General features: G+C 39.1%; 1 protein-coding gene across 1 annotated transcript in view; it reads left to right on the plus strand.

Moving 5' to 3' along the window:
• The window catches only part of LOC126101633 (flotillin-2), a 352,822-nt gene extending 337,406 nt beyond the window's left edge, over positions 1-15,416 (plus strand). Inside the window, exons 6-8 of the mRNA XM_049912319.1 lie at positions 4,793-4,976; positions 9,157-9,303; positions 12,636-15,416. Of these exons, the coding sequence (XP_049768276.1) occupies positions 4,793-4,976; positions 9,157-9,303; positions 12,636-12,665 (361 nt within the window). The 3' untranslated portion in view covers positions 12,666-15,416. The remainder of the gene's footprint in view (positions 1-4,792; positions 4,977-9,156; positions 9,304-12,635) is intronic.
• Positions 15,417-15,910: the final 494 nt, after the last annotated feature.

The following is a 15,910-nucleotide window of genomic DNA, read 5'->3' on the forward strand; positions in this document are numbered from 1 at the left end:
GTGGGCCTGAAGAAAAAGAAGGGACAACAGTAGGTAGTGTCAGGTGTTTCCTCTCTCCTGTCTCAAGACAGACTCCAATGGATTCTCAGTCAGGTAACAGCACTAATTCTTTCATCAAAATATAAGGGGCCTCTTAAACAAAACAGATCAACTCCTTTAACATTAGTGAAAAGGACAGTATAAATAATGCCCAGATTTTGTGCTTAACTGAGCACCATGTTACTGATAAATGTGCCATGCCATCTATAGTAAGTTATACTTTAGTAACATACTACTGTAGGGAAAGTAAAGATAAAGGTGGAGTAACAATTTATGTTAACAATTGTGTAGCATACAAAGCTAAAGATATTAAGAAATATTGTGTGGAACAACAATTTGAGGCATGTGCCACAGAAATAACAACTAAATTCTACCCAATAATAGTGTTGGCTGTCTACAGGGCTCCATCAGGTGACATAAAAACTTTTCTGCATTCAATGGAACTCCTTCTGTCAGGGTTACTTTCAAAAGCGAAGGATATTGTAGTTTTAGGTGTTTTCAATATAAACTTTTTGACAGAAAATAAGAATAAAATAGACTTTGAGATTGTGATGACCTTACACAATCTGACATCAGTAATAAACTTCCCAACAAGAATTACATCCGAGTGCCAAACTATGATAGACAACATTTTTTTAGATGTAAATAGACATCAGAATTATATTGTCAGGCAGGTTATAAGTGGGCTTTCAGATCATGATGGACAAATTCTCACTATTTATGACATTAATATGTTCAAAAAAGAATTTCCTTGATGGAAATTCATAAGAGTAATTAATGAAGAGGCGAAAGGAATTTTCAACCACAGGTTTCAGCAAATGGATTGGTCTTTAGTAAATAGCCATGATGATGTTGATACTAAGTTTAACTGTTTTATAAATGAATTCTGTGCTCTTTTTGAAGAAATATTTCCCGAGAAATGGGTCAGAAACAGTGTTTCCAATTCTGTAAGCAAGCCTTGGATTACAAAAGGTATAAAACAGTCATGTAAAATCAAAAGGGAAACTTATGCTGCAATAAGATTCTGTAAAGATGTAGAAAAATGGGAACACTATAGAATATACTGTAAAATTTTGAAGAAACTAACACAGAAATCAAAAACCCTTTATTATGAGAAGAAAATAGATAATTCTAATAATAAAATAAAAACAATTTGGAGCATTGTAAAAAAAGAAACAGGAAGAGATACAACAAGTAAAGAAGATATAAATAATATCTGATATGAAGGTATCCTAGTAGATAACCCCAAAATTGTGGCTGAGATTTTTAATAAACACTTCCTACCAATAACTCAACAGATTGGTTGCAAGCCCGATGTTGATGAAGCTGTAACTCTTTGTCAAAGCCGTATATTCAAACAAAATTTCAGAAATGCACCTTAATCCTGTCACTGTAGAAGAAATTAAAAAAATCATCATGTCTCTAAAAAGTACGAATTCTGCAGGGGTTGATAATATATCTAGTAATTTATTGAAATATTCTTGTTTGTGGATAAGGGACATTTTCTGTCATATTTTCAATGCTTCCCTTCAGAAAGGTGTTGTTCCCAGTAGACTTAAGTATGCCATTGTGAAACCCCTGTACAAAAAGGGCGATAAAGCTGTAGACCTATCTCTTTGCTGACAGCTTTCTCCAAAATTCTAGAAAAGCTAATAAATGTAAGAATTACTGATCATCTCATGAAGAAGGGAGTTCTCAGCAAGAGCCAATTTGGCTTTCAAAAGGGCCGTTCAACAGAAGACGCAGTCTACGCACTTGCAAATGAAGTCCTAGAAACCCTTAATGAAAAAATGCTAGCACTTGGTGACCTTTGTGATTTATCCAAAGCGTTTGACTGTGTTCATCACCAGATTCTCTTGCAAAAAGCAAAATTAGTAGGAATAAGTGGTGTTGCAGGCAATTGGCTACAGTTGTACCTCCAAGACAGAAAACAAAAAGTTATGTTGAATAGCTCGGGTGGAGTATGTGACACTTCCTCAGATTCTGAATGGAGTTCCATTACATGTGGAGTGCCCCAGGGCTCAATTCTTGGGCCACTATTATTCCTGATTTTTATAAATGATCTACCATCATGTACAAGCCTGCCGTGTAAATTTACATTATTTGCTGATGATACCACAATTTTTATGAGCAGTAGAACAGACAACAATCTTCAGGAACTCATTAATCACATACTCTCAGATATGGTTAATTGGTTCAAGGTGAATGGTCTCTCATTAAATTCCAGTAAGACCAGCTTTATTCAATTCTGTACAAAAACAGAAAAAGAGATAGAGATAAGTGTGACATGTGGTAATCAACCAATAGTTATAATGGAAAAAACAAAATTTCTTGGAGTGCACATTGACAAGAAAATGAACTGGTCTTCACATATTATTGATCTCTGTAAGAGGCTTAGCTCTGCTACCTATGCTTTACGGGTTGTCACTACATGTGTTGAACCTAACACTGCAAAAGTGGCATACTATGGCTATTTTCATTCTCTCATTGAGTACGGAATTATTTTTTGGGGCAACCAGCCTTTAGGAAGGAAAGTGTTTATTGCACAGAAGCGAGCTTTAAGAATTATACACTCCTGGAAATTGAAATAAGAACACCATGAATTCATTGTCCCAGGAAGGGGAAACTTTATTGACACATCCCTGGTGTCAGATACATCACATGATCACACTGACAGAACCACAGGCACATAGACACAGGCAACAGAGCATGCACAATGTCGGCACTAGTACAGTGTATAGCCACCTTTCGCAGCAATGCAGGCTGCTATTCTCCCATGGAGACGATCGTAGAGATGCTGGATGTAGTCCTGTGGAACGGCTTGCCATGCCATTTCCACCTGGCGCCTCAGTTGGACCAGCGTTTGTGCTGGACGTGCAGACCGCGTGAGACGACGCTTCATCCAGTCCCAAACATGCTCAATGGGGGACAGATCCGGAGATCTTGCTGGCCAGGGTAGTTGACTTACACCTTCTAGAGCACGTTGGGTGGCACGGGATACATGCGGACGTGCATTGTCCTGTTGGAACAGCAAGTTCCCTTGCCGGTCTTGGAATGGTAGAACGATGGGTTCGATGACGGTTTGGATGTACCGTGCGCTATTCAGTGTCCCCTCGACGATCACCAGTGGTGTACGGCCAGTGTAGGAGATCGCTCCCCACACCATGATGCCGGGTGTTGGCCCTGTGTGCCTCGGTCGTATGCAGTCCTGATTGTGGCGCTCACCTGCACGGCGCCAAACACGCATACGACCATCACTGGCACCAAGGCAGAAGCGACTCTCATCGCTGAAGACGACACGTCTCCATTCGTCCCTCCATTCACGCCTGTCGCGACACCACTGGAGGCGGGCTGCACGATGTTGGGTCGTGAGCGGAAGACGGCCTAACGGTGTGCGGGACCGTAGCCCAGCTTCATGGAGACGGTTGCGAATGGTCCTCGCCGATACCCCAGGAGCAACAGCGTCCCTAATTTGCTGGGAAGTGGCGGTGCGGTCCCCTACGGCACTGCGTAGGATCCTACGGTCTTGGCGTGCATCCGCGCGTCGCTGCGGTCCGGTCCCAGGTCGACGGGCACGTGCACCTTCCGCCGACCACTGGCGACAACATCGATGTACTGTGGAGACCTCACGCCCCACATGTTGAGCAATTCGGCGGTACGTCCACCCGGCCTCCCGCATGCCCACTATACGCCCTCGCTCAAAGTCCGTCAACTGCACATACGGTTCACGTCCACGCTGTCGCGGCATGCTACCAGTGTTAAAGACTGCGATGGAGCTCCGTATGCCACGGCAAACTGGCTGACACTGACGGCGGCGGTGCACAAATGCTGCGCAGCTAGCGCCATTCGACGGCCAACACCGCGGTTCCTGGTGTGTCCGCTGTGCCGTGCGTGTGATCATTGCTTGTACAGCCCTCTCGCAGTGTCCGGAGCAAGTATGGTGGGTCTGACACACCGGTGTCAATGTGTTCTTTTTTCCATTTCCAGGAGTGTATATGGATTGCGCCCAAGAGACTCTTGTAGAAATAGTTTTCGTAATCTTAAAATATACACCTACATGCCAATATAGTTTTTCTCTCATGTGTTTTGTTTGTAAAAATGTAGATATATTTGAACCAAACAGTAATTATCATGAGCATAACACACGGAGGAAGAATGACACACACAGTGAACTCAGAAATTTGAGCTTGGCACAAAAGGGTGTCCACTACACTGGAGCAAAACTCTTCAATGCTCTTCCTCCCGAAATAAAGACAAAGATTCATAACAATAGTGAGTTTAAGAAAGCACTAAAAATATTTCTGCTAGAAAAAGCTTTTTACAATCTAGATGAATTTTTAACTAAATAAATTGTAATATTTTAATATTATATAATACAAGTTGACATAATGCCACTAAGAATTTTATTTAACCTGAGCTCTGTATTTGTGTGTGCTCCGTATCTGATTTCTGTAGTATTTTAATGATTCTAAGAAAATATGTATTTTCTTTTTCTGTATTGCTGCCCAAAGAATTTACTTTATAAATTTTTATATAATTATGTACTCAAATTTCTGTATATGCTATAAGATTATCAGATCGTATTTGTAAAAAACTGACTCGTTCCGTGTCCTTGTGTATCTAACACAGTTGGACCTATGGAACACGAAATAAATCAAATCAATCAAATCAAATCAATCAAAGAGATAATGAGTCTTTAACTGTAACACGTTTGGTCTCTGATAAGACTTGCTGAGTTCCTGTCATTTTCCAGGACCCAGACTGTGGAAGTGGCCAAAGCAGAAGGAGAGAAGATAAAGCAGATTGGAGCAGCAGAAGCATATGCTATAGAGAGTGTGGGAAAAGCAGAGGCTGAGCGCATGCGTATGAAGGCAGCTGTCTACAAGCAATATGGTGATGCTGCCATCATGTCCCTCGTATTGGATGCCTTACCTAAGGTGAGCTCAAGAGCCACAGACAGGTCCTTTCTATCCAGTGTTGTGGTGAATAACTAGCTCTGTGAGAGTTTAAAGGAGAGCTGAGGGTTTCTTATAGAAATGGATGATCTCACAATGACAACATAAAGAAAATAAAAGCTTCCATTGAAAGTTGATCGTACACATCAGATGATAATGCAGTTTTATATCATTTGTTTATTGTAGCCAACTGTTTTTGCTTTCCAAACTTCAAGTCCTTTAAATGTGTCCCATTACATGAATGATACTGCTCTGGCCATATAGGCTAGCTATGCTTTGATGCTTGCCCTGTGGATTCGTGAACGTATGTCTGTATGTTGTAGTCTTGAGTTTGAAAACCTTACTGTGCTTTGTGAAGGTACAGCTAGTATTTCAAATAAGACTGAAGGTGCTTGCATCATATGCTGATAGAAGAAAAATCAGATCAAAGATTGTTCCTTTTTGGGAACTAGTGTTCCATGGTAGTAATTCACACATCATTTTCTTGAAATATTTGATCATATGGTTTAAATGTCCTACAAAAGTCGTTGTAGAATCTAAGATACTTATGGATTAAAGGAGACTAATCACTGAAAAGCAGAAGCATTGTGTTGTCTGTAGGCACACACAAAAGGAAGAAAACTTGCTAGCTTTCAGAGTTGTTCTTTGATGAACTAGAGTAAAATACACACACACACACACACACACACACACACACACACACACACACACACCTGTGCCCCTATATGGTGGTGGCTAAACTAAGGCTATTTTTCAGCAGGTAGACTGATTGTGGTGGGGGCAGTGTCAACTGGTGTGGGTAGAGGGAGAGGAAGGTGGGAAGTGGGGAGAGAAGCTGAGGGTGGGAGACTGGGGGGGGGGGAGTGGAGTCAGCTGGTTTGCTCACTATGAATGGGCTGGCAAGATTGTAGCAGCTGGTGGGCAGCAGCACACGCTGAAGATGATGTGGGATCATGAATTGGGAGAGGGCGATACAAAGGAAGAAGGAGAAATGGTTGGGTGGAGAGTGCGGGGAACTGGGGTACCTGAGATTGAGGCCAGGATGATTATGAAAGCAGAGGATACATTGCAATTATAACTCCCATTTGTGTAGCTCAAAGAAGCTTTGGTGGAGGGAAGGATCCGGATGGCTCAGGTTGTGAAGCAGCCATTGAAATTAAGCATGTTGCACTCAGCTGCGTGTTGTGCCACCAAGTAATAAAGTTTGTTCTTGACAACAGTTTGGCAGTGGCCATTCATCCTGGTGAACAGCTTGCAACCTACATCCTCAATTATTCTCTGGATGTATTCCAATCTCTGTCTTCCTCTGGATTTTTTGGTGGTAGTCATACCAACAGACTGGAATAGAAGTTGTTGGCTGGGTGGATTGGGCAGGTCTTTATCTGCCTTTATCTGCCACAGGGATATGATCCACAGTTTGGTGGTAGCCACTCAAGTGAGTAGTCAGTTGATTACCTGTCATTCCCACACAGAATTCTGTACAGTAACTGCAGCAGAGTTCATATACTGATGATGATGGGGTCCCATACTCTGAGGAGCATAGGGGACGGTGCGGGAGATCCGCACCGCCATACTAAACAAGGTCCTAGTGGAGGTGGTTTGCCATTGCCTTTCTCCGACCATAATGGGGGTGAATGATAATGATGCAGATTACACAACAACACCCAGTCATCGTTAGGCAGGAAAAATCCCTGACCCTGCTGGGAATCGAACCCGGGACCCCGTGCGCGGGAAGCGAGAACGCTACCGCAAAATCACAAGTTGCGGACAGGGTGGGGCAAATAAAATAAAAGTGATGCAGAGAACAGGTTTCCACGGTACAAAGAAACACAGCAGGAAATACAGTATTAACCTGACTGTAGCAGATATTGAAAGTGACCATTCATCTCTTGGCATTTTTGAGCCCTGGTCAGCAAGCTGCTGTAGGTGTGGATCAAAGCTGGACTGCTGGAACTACTGCTGTCTCATCTGAAATGTTATGCTACAGTTCTTGAGGACTATAAGGTTTGTTGCAATACACCTTAGACTTAGGGGTCTCCACACAATGTAATCACACACTGACAGATCAGGTGACCTGGGTGACAACAAATTCACCTCAAATTGTATCCATTCATCTGGACAACTTTTATTTGCCCCAACCTGTATAACATGGCTGCTTTCATATGTCACCCAGCCTTTTATTGGGTAGGAAATGCCTGTGACTGGATAGTGGTAGTGTAGGTGGGTGTATGGGATAGATCTTGCACCTGGGATGACCACAAGGGTTGCAGGATTGGGAGTGGGATTGAATAGGGATGGAGAAGGATATTCTGCAGGCTATGTGGGTGGCGGAACACTACTTTGGGGGATGTGGGTAGGATTTTGGGTAGGACATCCCTCATCATCAGTGAATGTGAGCCAGATAATAGGTTTTAGGTGTTGACTCAACAGGAAGGATTCCTTCAGATGGCCCACAAATGAGTTGGCATAGGATGGTACCATGCAGGTAGACCATGGCAGTGCCACATATTTGTTTGTAGGTTTGGCCTTCAAAAGCAGAATAATTGTGGGTCATGATGTGTTTGGCTGGGAGAATTAAGGAAAAAGTATTGGATTTGGTATCAGGAGGACATTGAGAAAGGTAGTGTTCCATGACTGCAGGACCATGGGCACGGGGAATGTTCTTATACGAGGACATCATGTCCACAGTGCTCAACAAGGTGTTTGGTGATGACAGCACAGAAACTGTGGAGAAGTAGTGAAGTAAGTGAGTGGTGTCATGAATGTAAGATGAAATGTAATGGACAATACTTTGGAAGTGTTGGTCAACAAAGGCAGAGGTTCACTCTGTGGGAGCAACGGGGCTACCAGTAGGGAGACCTATGCGGTTGGGGTTTTGGAGTTTGGTCAGTAGGTGAGGAGGAAGATGGATTCAGGTTTTTGGATAAACCCAAGGCCTTGAGGAGCTGCCTGGGGTCAATTTGGACTTCTGGAATGGGATAATGTCTGCAAAGTTTGTATGCAGAAGTATCAGGAAGTTGGCAGAGACTGTCAGCCATGTCACTACGATACATGACCACTATGGTGGAGCTGTTGTTTACGGGAAGGATGATGAAGTATGGATTGTTTTTTAGTTACCGACAGCTGTGTGTTCCACAGGAGTGAAGCTAGATTCGTGGGAGAGGGATTTAGAAAAGCAAGGTAAGACCAGGGTAGAAGCAAGGAATTCCTGAAAAATTACTGGGGTGCATCTGGTTGGAATAGGGGGAGGATCACAGTTAGGGGAAGGTTGGAACTGTTTTAAGCAATTATGTAGATAATTGGATAATTTTGGTATATAAGGTTATTTCAGCTTTACTGCCTTCATCAGTGCATGTTGTGACATTGTAGATGGACATACGTCGACTTTAAGTAAACTGTTATTGTTGTCTGTAGTTGTTGGCTGTAATATTTTTTTCAGAAATGTTTTAAAACTGTTTGATAATTTTCTGTTGCATATATATATATATTATCATATGTTTTTCACTATGACAGTTGTAGAAATTCAGGGTTGACGGCTTCTGTATTGGGTTTTGATTGACTGTTGTCAATGGGTGCCTGCATGCCTGTGTACAAGAATGTGTGTTCCTTAGCTAGAGAAAGAGCTAGAGGTCAAAAGCTAATGTGAAAGCTGTTTTCTGTTAAGTGTTTCAGTGCTCCATGCATCGATCTGCTGTAGGTTCACGGTTACCTTTCCCATATTTTGTGTATTGCTCTATCCATGAATTACCATTATTGTTGTAATTTTACAAAAAAAGTAATATAAATATGTAGTTCTTAAAAACTGGAAGAATCTCTGCCTTTTCTCAGCTGCAGTAGGTGCACACATCATTTTTGTGTAACAAACATGTTTCCATTGTCAAATGTTGGCCTTCATTGATTACCCTGCTGTTATATTTGGTTCACAATTCTGGTAACTACATGCTAATGGTTTTTTCTGAATTACATCTTGTGTTTATATTTCTGTATTTATCTATTATTGGGTTGTTATAAAACTTCACTGATTATTGAAAGATGCCTCGTACACATCCTTATGAACCAGTGAAACAAGTAATGTACCTAATTACACGGAACATGCTTGATAAGAAGCAGTTTTGATATTATTGTGAGCAGTCTTAAATATAATGCAATTTCATTGTGACAGATTGCAGCAGAGGTGGCAGCTCCACTGGCAAAGACAGAGGAGATTGTGCTGCTCGGTGGTGAGTCAAAGGGAATAGCTGAGGTAACCAGACTGGTTGGGCAGATACCACCTGCAGTGCATGCTGTAACAGGAGTGGACCTCTCAAAGGTGAGTTATGTGACCAAGCAATACTTGTATTGAATATTCAGGATTTATTTGTGTTGTTTTTTTATTCTAAACTTACTTACCAAACTCCTGTAATAGTGAATAACTGGAGCAGGAAACATTTCTGGTGATAAATCCATTTTGGTACCACCACACTGAAGTAGTAAACCATGTGCTTCCTTTCATTCAAAGAAATGTGTTAATCATCTGATGGTTCTCATATTCCAAATTACCAAATTCATTCCTCCTGCATACATCATTTCTTGATATCCTAGCAAACTTGTAAATCTTGGAATGTCTGAAGACTGTCTGGACCTGACTGTTGCATAGAGTAGCAGTTTAAAAAATATAAAAACATTACCAGTTATCAAAACAAAACTAAGAGAGTACTTAAAAACAGCATGTTTGTACAGTGTTAAGGAATATTTTGAGATCAGTCCAAAAGAATGCCTTAGACGCACTGTCCAGTGAGTGCAGCAATGTGGAAGATCCCTGCTGTTTTGGGGTTTCATTATGTGTGGTCGACATACACTGCTGGTGGTCATGGAAGGCACCGTAACAGTTGTATGATACGTGAATGCCATACTCTGACATAGTGCAACCATATCGGCAACATATTGGTGAGGCATTTGTCTTCAACAATGACAATTTGCACCCCAATCGTGTGCATATTCTGAATGACTTTGTTCAGGTTAATGACATCGCTCAACTAGAGTGGCCAGCATGTTCTCCACACATGAACTCTATTGAACATGCCTGGGATAGATTGAAAAGGGCTGTTTAAGGATGACATGACCCACCAACCACTCTGAGGGATCCATGCCAAATTGCTGTTGAGGAGTGGGACAATCTGGACCGACAGTGCCTTGATGAACTTGGGGACAGTATGCCATGATGACTACAGCCATGCCAAACTGTATAATGGCACAGTACTCAGCTGTGTGTACACTGTGTAAAGTGTACTAATTATAGAATGCATTGTGTTTATCAGCTGCATTTACACTATGTGACAGCACAGGCTGTATGGTGGCACAGAATGTATATGCAAGAGGACGTGCTATTGGGTATTAGAGGTACCGGTGTGTACAGCAATCTTGACCACCACCTCTGAAGGTCTCACTGTATGGTGGAACAACATGCAAGGTGCGGTTTTCATGAGAAGTAAAAAGGGGGTGGGGGGTGGGGGTGGGGGTGGAAATGATGTTTATGTTGATCTCTATTCCGATTTTCTGTACAGGTTCCAGAACTCTCAGAAACGAGATGATGCAGAACTTTTTTTGATGTGTGTGCACTGATGCATCTAGCATCGCTCTAAACAGCGACCAAAGGATGATGCAGTTGATGGCCTATATAATTCTATAGAAAATGTCTATCAGACAATCAGGTGGCCATAGTAGTTGAAAATCTGGACTTATATGTAGAAGTGGGTTTCAGATCCCCCAATCAAGCACCTACACTTAGAAACATTTTCTGAGTTTCCCTGAATCACTTCAGGTGGATTCTTTGATCATTCCTTTGAATAGACTGCACACAATTTTGTGTTATTTGTTCTACTGGGCTAGTTCATTCATTCATTCATTCATTCATTCATTCACTCACTCGCTTGCTCCTCATGTTCTGTAAAATCCCATCAAGAAGGAAAACCTTCACAGATGTGATAAAAGTCATGCCATACATCAACAAAAGACAGGTAAATCATTGAAACTTAATCTTTAAATTTTGTTAACAGTAACTTGTCATAAAATTGCTTAATAAGATTTCTGCATATGCTAACTAAATTTAATTTTCAAGTAGTAAATCAGAAGGAAAGCTTCCACATAGAAAAAATGCTTCTGCCTCCCCAGTTATATTAAGTAGCTGCTGTTTATCTTCTAAGCTTATTACGCTCAGTTGATTCCAACATGTTCAGGAAGTCAGTCATTCTGTATCACTTTTATTCTCAGTTTACTAAACTTCATGTGGTTTGCTGGTTGTTTTTGTGAGTCCAAAAACCACATTAGTTTCAGTGTTGACAGCATCCCTTGAATGTGTGCATTGTCCTTATTGGAATGTTCTTGAGAGGTGTTCATGCCACAAAAATATTTACAGAAGTATGCCCTCACACAAGCACCTGAAAAGCATCCTATACGTTGTAATTTCTAGAATTTATTGGCATTTTCAAAACACTTAGTTTTTGTTCTACTTCATTCTTTTCTACATCTACATGATTACTCTGCAATTCACATTTAAGTGCTTGGCAGAGGGTTCATCGAACCACAATCATACTATCTCTCTACCATTCCACTCCCGAATAGCGTGCGGGAAAAACGAACACCTAAACCTTTCTGTTCGAGCTCTGGTTTCTCTTATTTTATTTTGATGATCATTCCTACCTATGCAGGTTGGACTCAACAAAATATTTTCGCATTCGGAAGAGAAAGTTGGTGACTGAAATTTCGTAAACAGATCTCACCATGACGAAAAACGTCTTTGCTTTAATGATTTCCATCCCAACTCGCGTGTCATATCTGTCACACTCTCTCCCGTATTACGTGATAATACAAAATGAGCTGCCCTTTTTTGCACCCTTTCGATGTCCTCCGTGAATCCCACCTGGTAAGGATCCCACACCGCGTTGCAATGTTCTAACAGAGGATGAAAGAGTGTAGTGTAAGCTGTCTCTTTAGTGGACTTGTTGCATCTTCTAAGTGTCCTGCCAATGAAACGCAACCTTTGGCTTGCCTTCCTCACAGTATTATCTATGTGGCCTTTCCAACTGAAGTTGTTCGTAATTTTAACACCCAGGTACTTAGTTGAATTGACAGCCTTGAGAATTGTACTATTTATCGAGTAATCAAATTCCAATGGATTTCTTTTGGAACTCATGTGGATCACCTCACACTTTTCGTTATTTAGCGTCATCTGCCACCTGCCACACCATACAGCAATCTTTTCTAAATCTGCCTTTGGCTGTGCGTCTGTGGTATGACTTTTGAGGTTGCTTTATTGAGGTTCTAATAATTGTACCACAGTGGCCTATAACGACCTTGCCTAAAATCAAAGTACCTGTTTGCAAACCTTATACCGTTATCTGAGGAATATGGACATTTATAAATGTAAAAATGTAAATGATTTTACTGAAATGGATATTCTAACTAATTCTATATTTAATCTGAGTTACAGTGTTTTGTCATTTACATTATAAAGCTGGCATTTCATAATATCATGTGGTTGCCATTTATAATTGTTAGCTCCTAAACTGTTTTGCAGTGTTCACTAGAATTTTTCTTTTTTTTATTTCATAGACATTATTCACTTTTAATAAACACATGTAATTTTCATTTTGTGTTTTTCAGGTCCTAAGTAAGGTCCCAGGTGCTAAATAATACAGGGAGCAAACCAGCTGCATAACTGCACCGTACAGTGATTCTCATTAAGATAGAATCTCTACTTCTTTTAAATTTCTGAAAACAAGGGATCAAAAAGAAGTAATGGGAAAGTTTATTAGAACTCTAAACATAAGCCTTCTTCCTCAGGTATTTTGTCTGGCGCCTAGATGAATGTAAAATTTATACATCCTAATTGCTTGCTGTATGTACATCCATAATTCAAATTATTCAAAAGTATGTCTACAATTACAAAAGACATTGTGTGAAATATTTTTATTTCAAAATTATTACACGGTTTGTTATAGTAACAGACCAGTCTTTCAACAGCTTATCCAAATCATGAAGCACAAGTTTCTAAATACTAAATGCCAAGCAAAAATTCTTATGAAATTCCCATATTATCTGTTCTTATTCATATCTCTCTTGAAAACTGAATAACACAAGTAAAATCTGACATTTAATCATGATTATCAAATTTTCTAATGCTACATGCAAAATTAGCTTCATTATGCACCCATATGATAGACTGTTATATAGATTCTCGTGGATGAATGCTCATTGTTTTCATTTATTTTGTTATGTTTGTGCCTGAAAGGACTGCTCAAATTTTTAAATTGTACTTCAGCTGCTGTCACTATTGCAGCACATTTCAGAAAGTTAATCACATAATTAATCTATGCTTATGGGCACATTATGACTGCCCCCTTTTAGTGAGCATAATTCACACAGAGCACTCATCACAGTTTTTTCCCTACTGCCAGGCTGTTATGTGTGTAAGATTTCAATTTCAAGGACTTAACAAGTAGCAGATGTTTTGCAGAAATAGTGTGCCTTTATCCCTTAAATAATTTAAACTGATATATTTACTTTCTTGTTCACAAAGACTCCATTTGTTCCATACTGATAACAGTAGTATCAGGTACATCAACAAATATTTTTAGCAACTTTCTGGAAGTCTGTTGTAATAAATTAGATAATAATACTTTCTTGTGAAATTTTTAGAAAAAAATTGCGCAGTATATTTTTACAACTCTAATTTTTTCAAAGAACTTTGTTATTGGTAAATTTCCTCATAAAATGTTTGTAACATGCATAACATACACTTTGTGCTATTATGAATCTTTCCAAATTCTTGCAGTATTTTATGTGCAAGTTCATTGAAAGTACTTACTGTTTTTTTTTTTCTGGTGTGACATGTACAGAGGTATATATATATATATATACAACAGCAGTAAATAATGAGACACTATTGCTCTCTGGAAAACTGCTTATTTCATAATGAAATATTAAAAGCTATATCACAAAATTGTAAAAATTATGTTTAAAAGACTTAATAAATGGTAATTTTATCATGGCTCACTTAAAAACAGCTACTGCTTTTTTAGTAGTTAAACACTCCGACAAAAAGTAAATGCATTTGAGGTGGCTTCATCACTCTCTTTATGAACTGTTTACTCATCTCTATCAATGCAAAACACTAATGATTGATTTATACTATGATTTTAATAGATTTAACAAAAGCCTTGTTTTTATCATCTGTATGGAGAGAAAAATAGGTTGATGTTAAGTCCTTGAAAATTAAGGTTTATCTCCTGGGCATAGTGTGTAAGGTTTTAATTGTTAGAAGTGCTCTGTTTGAATTATGTTAAGATTTGTAAAGAATTTAGCTAAGAATAGTAGTATGCCTTCCAAGGCTAACAAAATTGTTGACGAGCACTGCCACAAGTTATAGCTTTTTCTGGATTCATATTATTCAGCAGCTACTTTTCTGCTGTTACTGCATGAAGTGATGGATGCATTTATGTACCTTATTCTATAAAACTGGTGAAACAGCTGCAGCACTGCCTACTAAAGTGATGCTTATTTTCCTGTGTGTATTGTACAGTCACAAAACTTCGGTGCCTACAGCTTTTATTTTGAATATCTGAAGACAATGACATGAACCAAGAAAATGTATATAATGGAATTCAACAATAAGTAAAAAAAATGAGAAATATATTTCAGACAAAAACAGTCACTGAAAATGCAGATACTAAAATTATTGCCAATTATGATGTTGGAAATAAGACATTTAGTGTATATTTTTAGTAGGAGGAAAAATGTACATAAAAAGTAGTACTAAAATTTTATATACACATATTTTCAATGTATAGTTAATAACTTAATTTTTTTAATAAACATTTCTCTCAGTATGGAATCAGATAATTGCCAAATACAGTGTACGGTCCTTTTTTTTAAAAAAAAAATTAGTTGTTCTATACTGCTGATGATATTAAAATACAAAGAAAATGTAACAAATATTTCAGTATAATACTCAGACGCCTTCCTGTACCTTCAAGTAGATACAACTTTAGTCTTGAAGAAACTGTATATTTTATGTTAAAAGCTGGACTATATGTAATTGTATTTGGAGATGAATATTATCTGAAGTCAAGAAATAATGTAAGGCTGCAGGATGTAAGATTTGTTTGTATTTCATTGGTCATCTAGAGATGTTATAAGCCAAAAGATTGTAGGTATTATTGGTGTTTTGTATTGCAAGCAATAATTTTTATTACACTGACATTAATTTTTCTGTCTATACCTTCATGGACACTTGAGCCTGATTATTTTTGTATAAGCTCACAAACTTTTTCCCACTTCCAGCCCTTGGCTCCTGTATTTTTATTTTCGTGTTTTATTCATTTCCTGTTATCTGTACCAGAAGCATGAGACATACAATAAAGATACAATGTGCATAATGAAGAACTGTGTTTTTCTCATAATGGATACGAGGGATTAAAACACACACACACACACACACACACACACACACACACACATGCATATATGCAGAGGGTGGTTCTAGATAAAAGAATGTTTAAAGACATTAAGAACTAGTAAAAATGTGCTGTCATCATTAGGGTCAAGAAGAGGAATTAATGGTGCAGTAATTCAAGTGATGATTTATGATCATAAAATAAGCATTGGTAACTCTTTAAGATAGTGGAACCCATAACTGTAATTTCCTGTGTGAAGAATTGCTAGCACAGTACTAAGTTGGACATAAAACGTTTCAGTTTCCAAGTAATTTCCATGGCCTTCACAACATGGTTGTATGCAGTGTACCAATGCTTAGTGGCCACAATAGATTTAGTTGGATCATGGTTTCATTGCATTGTCTCACAAAAGTGTGACTTTCTAACTCTTACATCACATATCTCTGTTAGAGTGAGCCTCTAGACCTCTCAATTACAGTGCTT

The sequence above is a fragment of the Schistocerca cancellata genome, chromosome 9 (assembly GCF_023864275.1).
Source record: "Schistocerca cancellata isolate TAMUIC-IGC-003103 chromosome 9, iqSchCanc2.1, whole genome shotgun sequence".
NCBI classification, from domain to species: Eukaryota; Metazoa; Arthropoda; class Insecta; order Orthoptera; family Acrididae; genus Schistocerca; species Schistocerca cancellata.